Source organism: Gobio gobio (assembly GCF_949357685.1).
Source record: "Gobio gobio genome assembly, chromosome: 12".
NCBI classification, from domain to species: Eukaryota; Metazoa; Chordata; class Actinopteri; order Cypriniformes; family Gobionidae; genus Gobio; species Gobio gobio.
Genome location: NC_137105.1, coordinates 53,605,167 through 53,616,939, shown reverse-complemented (window position 1 = coordinate 53,616,939; position 11,773 = coordinate 53,605,167). Strand labels below are relative to the sequence as shown.

Below are 11,773 nucleotides of genomic sequence, written 5' to 3'. Positions count from 1 at the left end.
AGAAACTGTTTTGAGATTTCCAGCTTCACATGAAAGAGCAGGACAGACCTCACAGCCGACAGTAAATACATAAATAAATAAATAAAGAGAGACTCAGTGATTCTGAGAGAATTCATTCTGCTGATCTCATCACATTCATGATTATTCATACTGTCATCAGTTCACATCAATCATTCATAAACCACTTCATGATCCAATCAATCAGTCCTTTATTACATCTCATCATCAGTTTACAATATACATATTACAGCAATCTGATAATATATCAATATTATTACAGCCTTACTACAGATTCAGAGCAGTGTGTGTGTGTGTGTGAGAGAGAATGTGTGTGTGAGAGAGTGTGTGTGTGAGAGTGAGAGTGTGAGTGTGTGTGTGTGTGTGTGTGTGTGTGTGTGAGAGAGAGAGAGAGAGAGAGAGAGAGAGTGTGTGTGTGTGTGTGTGTGTGTGTGTGTGTGTGTGTGTGTGTGTGTGTGAGAGAGAGTGTGTGAGAGAGTGAACAGCTGATCGTGCGCGTGTGTGTGTGTGATCTAGATTCATAACTTCAACATAATAATGAAAAAACACATTGATTAATAAAACTTATTTAATTAATTATGTGAGATTTGATGAGTGTGTGCATGTGGACGTTAGAAAGACGATTTACACTTGTGTGTGTGTGTGTGTGTGTGTTTAATCTGACACAGAGACACTGACGAATCAGAATAATAAACCCTAAATCCAGCACAGAGGGGTTCAGTGAATGTGGTGTAGAATGTGTGTAAGTGTGTGAGTGTGTGTGTGTCAGAGACGCTGTAGAAGGACAGAGTGCCGGCCGACACGTCCACACACACTCCTGCTCTCTGAGAGGATGAACTGATGTCAGGGATATCAGTCCAGATATTATTGTGACAGACAGAGAATCCGTTATCAGAGCAGAACAGACTCCAGGATTTGTCATTGTATCCAAACTCACAGTCTTTACTCCGTCCTTTCCTGCTGATTCCTTTATATGTCACTGATATACCAGCACGTCCGCTCCATTCAGCCTCCCAGTAACAGCGTCCAGTCAGACTCTCTCCACACACAACCTGACGATATTCATCAAATCTCTCTGGATGATCAGGATACGGCTGATCCTCTCTCACACGCTTCACCTTCCTGTTCCCCTCAGACAGAACGAGACGAGTGTGTGCTGTGTTTGGATCCAGTGTGAGATCACAGGCGTCTGAACACAAGAAGAGAGAAACATCTAGAACAACAGTCACTAGACGAGTGTGTGTGTGTGTGTGTGTGTGTGTGTGTGTGTGTGTGTGTGTGTGTGTGTGTGTGTGTGTGTGTGTGTGTGTGTGTGTGTGTGTGTGTGTGTGTGTGTGTGTGTGTGTGTGTGTGTGTGTGTGTGTGTGGGCATGTTTTTGTGAAATATCAGGACACAAATGTGTATAATGACATGGGTATGACATAGGTATTACAAAAAGAGGGTGAAATATGAGGACGTTCCCCATGTCCTCATTTTTCAAAATGCTTATAAATCACACAGAACAAGTTTTTTTTCACAGAAAGTGAACTGCACAGTCTCCTGTGAGGGTTAGGTTTAGGGGCAGGGGCAGTGTAAGGGGATAGAAAATACGGTTTGTACAGTATAAAAACCATTATGCCTATGGAATGTCCTCACATTTCACAAAAACAAACATGTGTGTGTCAGTGTGTGTGTGTCTGTGTGTGTGTGTGTGTGTGTGTGTGTGTGTGTGTGTGTGTGTGTGTGTGAGTGTGTGTGAGTGTGTGTGTGTGTGTGAGAGAGAGAGATGTGATCACTGAAGAGTTCAGATAAAGTGACCTGAGGATTGAGAAATGAGTCCTAGAGATTGAAAAACTCTAATATTTGATGTTTCATGTCATCATAAAACGTTCTTATAACATCCTTTACTCATTATTATGATGAATAAATCACTAAAGTTCTGTGAGATATTAAAATAATATTCCCACAATAACAATTCCTGACCGTTTACATGATGTCATGTTTGTTCATGTTATGGAAATATTAAAATCATTCTCAAAACTCATTAGAAAGTTAATAATATATTAAAGGCTTAGGGTTGGGTTTATTAATGCTATTAAAAGAACATTACACATAAAAACATAAACAGAGTAAATATAAAAACATCATTATAAAAACTTTGCATTTTATATTTTATTTAATATTTCTTGTAATATTAACATGGATCTGAAATGGATGTATATTTCTATGTCTGGAATATTTCAAATGCGGTTTATTCAGAACTACACATTTAAAAGCCATGTTTGTGTGTAATCGGGCAGATCTTTGACTATTACCAAGTCTTAATGTGTGTTTTATGTTTCTATGATTATAGCAGGGCTGGCAACTCTCATCAGTGTGAGACTCACACACTCGGCTTGCTCAGTTGGGGACACTAAATGTTCCACTAAATGACTGATCTGCTCACATTGTCACTGTATGATCACTGAAATGAGCTGATGACATCAGCGTTTTCAATCTGCATTGTAAAAAGCGCTATATAAATAAAGTTGACTTGACTTGACACACTCGGTCTTTGTCAGTCACGTGTGTTTATTATGTGTGACGTCTCCAGTCAAAGACTGAAAAAACACATCTCAGAGCAAAGAGGACACTGACCACACGCCGACACACAACTCAGAGCAGGTCACTCTCAATATGACAAAACAAAGCCTCAAATTCTGTCAGTTTTATTCTGAGATTCACTCAATAAATGTGTTTTCCTCTGTTTAATGTGGCGTGACAGATCGCTGTAGCGCCTCAGTTCAAGCGGCATCTCTTCCTCTTCACTACGAGTTACAGCAGCAAATAAACATCAATGAGCATCAGAAGATCCAGAACAACTGACTGACATCAATCCTGTGTCATGTGATCATCCATCAGTGTTTCAACCGCAGAAAGACGTCAAGCTTGAGAACAATATGTCACGCAACATTACATTTACCTCCGGAAAGCCATTCAATGACAAGAAACTCGACAGTTAACTAGAAAAATAACTCTAGAGAGTTCACTATATTATATATTCATTATATCTCTACTCTTATTAAAGAGTTATGACTATAGTTATTATTATAAAACTGGAGGCTTCTCTATAGTTTAGAGCATTAGTTGAGATATTCAAATATTAACACACTTTATAACAATATTCATTAGTTATAAACATTCAAACGAGTCCTCATAACATTTTAAAGCCACGATGTACAGAACATCACACAAAGATATAGAAGAAAATGTAGAAAAACATTTTGGATAAATAAACCTAAAAAAATAACAAATGAATAACAGCAGAAAGGCCAAACTGCAGATCTGCAAATTAAATCGGCCTGTGCTAGCACACTCTCAGTAGCGCAACACTGATGCTCCGAAAAACTATCAAATATTCATTTACAGAATTAAATTAGAACAGAATATACCTTTCTAATAAATACAAATGAAAAACGCAATAAGTCGTGTGTGTATAAACCGGTGTGTGTAATCAGATTAGCCGCTTTCACACAGCAATTCCGGGAAATTAGCAACTGCGTTCTGACTTTTTACCGGTAAGAGACCGTTCACACATCAGCACCAAAATACGGTAAATTCTTTAAACGCTGCGCCGCTCTTCAGTCGCCCGCATGAGAAGAAGTGCTTTAGTTTCACTATCTGTTCAACATGACAACATATGACGTCTTGTGAAAGGCATAAGGAATGATCGAACAGAACGCGTGTTTGCTCTTAAAAACACAAGACGGGTATAATAGTATCAAACTGCAGAGCCGCAGCGCTGATGAATGGAGAAGAAGGCTGGGTCTCGAGTGTTGAAGCTGCGAGACGTGGCTCAACGGTCAAAGATGATCATTTACCAGTAAAGACTGTGTGTGAAAGGGGCTATTGAGCACCCCATACAGCCACAATGGCATGATCCTCGTTTCATAACACCTCTGCGGAGATTCCACTGGGAGATTGGTAGTGGAATCAGGCTCTTCCTATCCAATCTTCAACTATTCGGGGTCACCCCTACATTGTAATATGTTGATTCATCTCATATTTGATGCGTTGGGTTGGGTTTACTCAGTTTCCCAGTGTTCATTCTTCAGCTTCAGCTCAAACGCAATGCCACACATTATGATTGGGTTATTAGAAACAATCTCATTCCTCTTAGATGTAGATTGATGTAGATTGCTCTGTCAGAACTTTATATTAATGAATGAATCCTAATGACTTCTTCAAAAGAGAAGAGGCTCTCTTCATGATCCACACATAAGAACTCACAGGAGTTCATGAACCTTCCCTGAGAGGCAAGTGATGTTTATACACCACGGTCTGATGTGAGACATATTCATAAATCACCATCACCAGTTAAAGGAAATATTCTGTGTGAGCCTTTACTCCAAAAAGAGCTTTGAATACTCCATTGAGCCTTGGTTTATTCAGAATAATTGTGATATTTTCTTGTTTTCTTGTGGCTTATATGAGTCGAGTTCAGTCTGAAGTAGCCAAACTAAAGATATCTCATGCTCATCTTCTAATGACAGTGAAGTGATAACTTGAGGCAGTGTGTTCACTTTACAGGTGGAGCATTCGCCCTCTCTGCTCCTCTCTGAGGGAATGAGCTGAGACCATCAGCTGAACACACATCTCTCTCACAAGCACTTAAAGGGTGAGTTCACACACACATAACAGCTCTGTCATCATTCACTCGCCCTCATGTCGTCTCAAACCCGTAAGACCTTCGTTCATCTTCAGAACACAAATGAAGATCTTCTTGATGAAATCTGAGAGCTCTCTGTCCCTCCATTGACAGCGACACAACTTGTTTAGGTTGCAGATTTAGTCGCACAAGCGGCTCGTGAAGGAACACAGACTGAACGACACTTTCATTTAAGCAGAATATCTCAAATGGAGATCGCTGAACTCCAGCTTACTTGTGTTTTGCTGTTTTCAGATCATCCACAGTGTAGAGAGAGCACATGCACATGGTCGTCAGATTGCAAATATGAAGTAAAACACTGGTCAGAAAATGTGTCCTCTTCAGAGAAAAGCTCTGGTTGGGGGATTTACAATCTTGACATCTGGAAACCGCAAGCATGAAAGCTCGTAGAAGCTTCTCAAAAACAATGTAATATTTTGTCTCCTCTATTTATTCAACAAAACAGAGTTTTTATTTTGTAACTATATATTAGTCTCATCTTTTTTCGTCAGTGATATTTCATGTTGATATAGTCACAGTTGTCGTTTAATGATGTTGGTGTCGTCTCATCATCGTCTCGTCTTGGTCATGAAAAAGAGGCTGTCAACAAAAAATTATCGTCATAGATTTAATTAAAGAAACTAACACTAGTTTAATCGGAGTCTTCTGAAGAGGCATGTTGCTTTATATGATGAACATAGAGTGATTTAAATATGGTAAACAGAAGAACTCATTGGTTCTTGCTCATCATGCAGCACATTTGAGTTTCTGTTTACCATATTCTTGGTTGGACCTGGACTGTCAATGGAGGCACAGAAATATGTTTCATTAAAAATATATTAATTTATGTTTTAAAGATGAACAAAAGTCTTATGGGTTTGCAATGAAATGATGAGTAAATGAGGACAGAATTGTGTTTTGTGTGTGAACTATCCCACAACATTAATAAACACACACAGAATATTCCTTTGCATTTCACCTCTGCTCTCGATTCCTAGTCTAGCTTTCTAATAAACCTGCCATTGTACACTATGAATATTGTTGAGTGTGTGACCGATTGCTTTTGCTGCTCTGTTGTAACTCACTTTAAATAAATGCAAAATGTAAATGTTATTATTAAATTGTAAAATGTAATAAATTCCTCTTAGTTATTTATATTGTTTTTGTGGTTATTGAGGTTATTGTATAGTGCTATTCATCCGTTTCAGTCACATGATTGCTCTGCCCATCCACCATATTTATGACTAAGGTCCCGATCAGACAGAACGTGTTCTTCAGGTTTGAAAGCGCGAGGCGCACCGGACTGTCTTTTTGTTTGACTTTTATCATTTAGAAAAGAGGAGTGTTGTGAACTTTTCTTTTCCTCGTTTGAAGAAGAGACCAGGAGACTTGGATAGTTTTTTTCTTCAGCAGGATTCTTTAATGAGAACGTGCTGTCTTTCCGCTGAGGTCATCAAGTCTAACTTAACTGTACCAAACATTGTAATTTATCTACATTTCAGGGGGAGGGATTACAGCAGGGGAGGAGGCACTCTGAACAATACAATGCAAAAGTTGTATAGAAAATAGGGACACACGCCAAACATTCCTGTCATCAGTCCTGATTCAATCAGCACAACAGTGTCACTCAAATGGACAGATGCTAATCCAATCACTCAGGGGCTAAAGACAAATGGTGTTCATTTTAGAAAACAGGAACTGGCTTGGAAGATTTGTATAGCAGACTAATTAATCTGATATCATAATTTTTACCTTAAATGCTAAAGTTATGTACCTTCCTAAATTTGTAATCCTACATTTCCCCCTTTGAGAGTTCTAATAACTCTCACATAATACAAATTTAAACCTTCATTAGTCCATTCTAAGCCCCATCTTCTAGTCATGTAACTTGGAAAAAATTACAGGCACATATCACTTGCTCTGTGTTGTTCATCTGTAATTGCATGTTGGCACAGAAACAAACATGCAATTAAGGTCCGTGAAGTTCTTACGGGTAATATTCTTTTATGGTTGGACCAGTCATATTCTCGTGCGAGGTGTGAGTCAGTTGTTGAATGAAACACTTGATACTGTGGACACATACGTAGAATAGTAGGAGAAACAACAGTAGAATTGCTGTTTCTTTAATCCACAGCCAGGATTTACCAATCAAGTTTCCGAACCATGAAGAATTGTCTTCAGTCATCTGTTGTAATTTTGTTGAAAGATCAAGAATGTCTTGTTGGATTTTGTTCAAATTCTCTGTTGGATCCATTAACCCAGTGCAGCATTCAGGTCCGATAATGGTGCAGGCTCCCCCTTGCGTTGCAAGAATGTAATCCAAGGCCACTCGGTTCTGTAAGATCATTATCTTGTGTGAAGCTAGAGTGGCTGTGATGTTACCCAGGGCCAAATCCGACAGGCTTCTGACTTGATCGAGAGCCTGCATGACACCATACGATGGGATTAAGGCTCCAAGAGTTCTTGACCACCACGTTTGAACACAAGTGAGTCCTGGAATGCAGCCATCTTGGTTGGTAGAAGGAGCTGAATTATGTAATTTTGGAGAGCTTGAGGTGGAGTGTGTGTTTTCTCTGATAGCTGGCAAAACATAGACCAGGGTGCACCTGCCGTTGAATTGGCTGGGTAGAATGCTGTAGACAGAAGTTCCACATAACCAGAAAGTGCCAGTTGGTGGAGGAATCATACACAACTGATTTATTGCAAAAAGTTTCGGTAGGGATGGATTCCTGGACAGACACTCGTTTAAATCATTTTCCTGTTTCCTTTCTGTAGTAGTGACGTACACATGAGACTCATCTGTTCCTCTTTCAATCACAAAACTGCAACGTTCACAAGGAATTTCACCCAGTGGAGTCGATATTGGAGCATAATTTTCTATGCACCAGTGGAACATCATTGGCAGGAGTAGATCTGTCATGATGGGAGTAGCTGAAGTTAGGTTGCAGGATGGTTGTCCAGGAATGCAACACTGAGAAACTGGAGGAATGGTTACATTGTGACATGTATCCTTGTTGAATAATCCACTGGTATGATGATCAAATAAGGTACACGTGTCACATTTGGAGATAGGGTGTGCAACCCAAGGGATTCCGGCTCCTACTGAAGGTGCATGTGGCATGCAAACGTTCTTTCCAGCAAACAAGGCATTTCTTGACATATTCATCAGCTCTAAGAATATGTTGTTTCTGGGGTCTACACTTTGTGCTAGGTCCATGATGGTTAGTATTAAGGCAATCTTGATCATTTTGCTGGATGACTGAAGTTCCCGTAGATCTGTCTCTGCGTTGTGTATTTTCTTCTGTGTTGGTTGTAGTCTCTGCAGTTGATCTAGTTGTTTCCTGGAGGTTGGGTCTTCTAATTCAGGTGTGTAGGTCAGTACATATGGTTCTCAGGATAATCGTCAAGTGGTATCTGCACAGAGTTAAGAAAAAAACAAAAAAAAACAAAACAAAAGAGAACAACAGCAAAGGAGTATTTGTTGTAAAGACTGTAACCATTAGGGTTTTATCCTCTGTTCAATCTGATTCTGCTATTGTTGTTCCTTCTTTCCCTATTTCTTAATTCATGCGACACCTAAAGAACAGTGAGGTGAGGATGGACTAGTGTGGGAATTCCTACGAGGGAATCTTCACCCAAGGATTGGCCCCCGATGCCTATTGCATTCGGTTCTTTCCTGGGCTCCTCACTGCTCCATGTGTCCGCCCTATCCTATTCCTGTTGGTGGAGGAACAACTCTACAGTGTGACACATGACTCCAGGTTTTCCTTCCCTGACACAACACTGCAGCTGCTGTAATCAACATCACTTGATGTGGTCCGTGCCACTTAGGCTCTAACAGCTTGTTTCTGAATGACTTAATCATCACCCACTGACCTGGGATGATTGTGTGTCCACCTTCTGGTGGCTTCGGCCAACACGACTCAACTCTCTCTCTGGCACTCTGTACTGCCTGGGTGAGGTTTTCACAGTAAGTGATCAGGGCATCTGAAGCAATGTGGACATCAGCATTTCTAAGATCAATCACACCAGGCATCTGCATTGGGCGTCCGGTAATAATCTCATGAGGGCTCAGTCCTACAGCTCTGTTGGGTGACGCTCTCATACTACACAGTACCGCTGGCAGCGCCTCAACCCATGATACTCCTTCCTGATGCATTTTGCTTAGCCTAGTTTTGATTGTTCTGTTTGCTCGTTCAACCTGTCCTGATGCTTGTGGCCTGTAGGGGCAGTGAAGATTCCACTTAATTTTCAACATTTTAGACACCTCCTTGACTACCTGTCCTGTGAAATGTGTACCCTGATCTGAGTCAATGGAATCTGGTAATCCCCATCTGGGAATGAAATCAGTGACAAGACATTTAGCAGTATATGCAGCTTTAGCACGCCCTGTTGGATAAGCTTCTATCCATCTCGAGAACTTGTCTATCACTACCAAAACATCAGTTTTTCCCTTACAAGGAGGCAACGATATGTAATCAACTTGCAGGTGACGAAATGGCCCTGGTGGAGCTGGGGTATGTGTTGCTGCTGTAGTTGCTGCTGGCACATCATTATTTTTCTGACATGTAACGCATCTCTTGACTGTTTCGGTGGCTACATTTCTGAATTTTGGATTCCACCATTGATTTGAGAACCTGTGATTCATGGTTGCTGGACCACTGTGTCCCAAATTGTGTATTTGTTAGAGCCAAATATGGCAGCAGTGATTCTGGGGCGACGTACTTCCCCCCTCTTGTCCAGCAACCGAATGAATCCATGGTGGCTCCTTTGTCTAACCATGTCCATGCTTCATATAGAGGAACGTCTTTGTACAAATCAATGATTGATTCAGGAGGCAAAATTGTCTTATGTACTGCACTACCTGAACACACTTGCACAGTTGCATAGGAACAAGCTTGTTTAGCAGCTACATCAGCAAGACCATTACCTTTAGCTTCCATAGTATTAGTTGTGAGATGTGCTTTCACTTTGATCACCGCTAATGTCTTTGGAAGTTTCATGGCAAACATTAGATCTTTTACTAATCCAGCATGCTTTATGGGGGACCCAGCAGAAGTTAGAAACTGTCTACTTTGCCAAATGACACCAAAATCATGTATTACCCCAAAAGCATACCTGGAATCAGTGTAGATATTTGCAACCGATCCTGACGCTAGCGTGCATGCTCTAGTTAAGGCTACTAGTTCTGCAGCTTGAGCTGAAAAATGATCTGGAAGACGACCTGAAACCACCACTTCAATGGTAGAAGTAACTGCATAACCTGCTCGTCTGTTACCTTCAATTACTTGAGCTGAACAATCAACAAACAACTTCATTTCTGCATTCTCAATGGGAGTTTCTGCTATTTCACTCGTAGCTGCGTATGTAAGCGTAACACAATCATGAGTCATGTCATCCTCTAACAAAACTTCAGTCATTGCTGACATCATACATGAGGATGGGTTCGTGACTGGTGCACGCTGTAAAACAATGTTCGGGGCTGTGAGGGTCGTTAACCAATTTCCCCAACGAGAGGAGGTGACACAAGTGACTTTTGCTTGATTCATTAGTGCGGACACTTCGTGCGGGCATCTTACATTTATCGTCTGTCCTAACACCATTCCTGATGAAGCCTGAAGGGCTAGATGAACTGCCTGCACTGCTCTAAGACAAGGGCCCATCCCTTGAGCGACTATGTCAAGTTTACCAGAATAGTAATGAATTGGGCGTAAACTGCCCCCATGATCTTGCATTAGACATGCAGTCATGAATCCTAAGTGTTCATGTACATAAAGCACAAAGAGCCTATCAGATTGAGCAATTCCTAATGCTGGTGCTTGACATAGTGCTCTCTTCAAATCATTGAAAGCTTTGAGCTGAATTTCTTCCATACGAACAGTATCAGAATCTTTAACTTGGCCTTTCAACAAGTCATAGAGAGGCTGTGCAATTGAGGCATATTCTTCAATCCAAGGTCTACAGTAACCTGCTGTTCCTAAAAATGATCGGAGAGTTTTAATTGTATTAGGCGGAGGTATGGCTTTGACAGAAGCTGCTCGATCCTGTGTAATAGATCTATTTCCTGCACCAATTGTCTGGCCCAGAAATGTGACTTGGTTTTTAGCAATTTGAGCTTTGTGAAAGCTGCATTTGTGTACTTTTTCCTGCAAATAGTCCAACAATGCTTTCAATTCAGTTTGATGTACCTCATGATCTGTAGAGGCAATCAAAATATCATCGACATATTGTATCATTGTGGACTGTTTGACTGGACATTTTGGGTCACACAAATCACGTATGACAGCCTGATGGTATATTGTTGGGGAATTTTGAAATCCCTGTGGCAACCGTGTCCACTTGTACTGCTCATAGTCAACTGTGAAGCTAACCACGCCTGGCTGTCAGAGTGCAAGGGTACAGAAAAGAATCCATTAGACATATCGATTACTGAAAAAACCTTACAATCTAATGGTAAACCATTACAAATTGTAGATGGATCTGCTACTAGAGGGGTGATTTTATCAATATGTTTATTGGCTACTCTGTAATCTATGGTCAATCTCCATGTCCCATTGGATTTTTTTATGGGCCATGTGGGTGAGTTACAGGGACTGTTGGTTTTAACTAGCACTCCTTGCTCCAGCAATTTTTCTACAATAGGTTTGATTCCCTGTATAGCTTCCTTATTGAGTGGATATTGTTTGGTTACAGGAGGTGGAGTTCCTGTCAATATGACTGGTTCCTCGCCTGTCAAAAACCCACAATCATCTTTGTCTTTATCCCAAATTGGATGATTCTGTAAGAAATTATACTCAGGAGTGGCTTCTTTATTGGTAGAAACTTGTGCTGAGGAGACTTTTATGCTAGTAGATTCTGAGGACATGTCTAAAGTTAAATGTACTTGTCTGAGTAGATCCATGCCTAGAATTGCACCTGTGTTTAATGGAGCACAAAGCAATTTTGTAGTCAGAGTCTTTGGGCCTAACTGTACCTCTATGGACGGAGTTTCATACAAAACGGAATCTTCACCAATTACACCAGTTAAAGAAAGTTTAGTTTTCTTGTACGGAATGTTTAAATCTTCAGCCAATTTTGTAGGAATTACT

At 40.5% G+C, this 11,773-nt stretch overlaps 1 protein-coding gene across 1 annotated transcript in view; it reads right to left on the bottom strand.

The window, feature by feature from the left end:
* Window positions 1-629: 629 nt before the first annotated feature.
* The window catches only part of LOC307134789 (protein NLRC3-like), a gene marked incomplete at both ends in the record, with an annotated part of 36,088 nt that continues 24,944 nt past the window's right edge, over window positions 630-11,773 (bottom strand). The window contains one exon of the mRNA XM_079830786.1: window positions 630-1,207. Coding sequence (XP_079686912.1) covers window positions 630-1,207 — 578 coding nt within the window. The remainder of the gene's footprint in view (window positions 1,208-11,773) is intronic.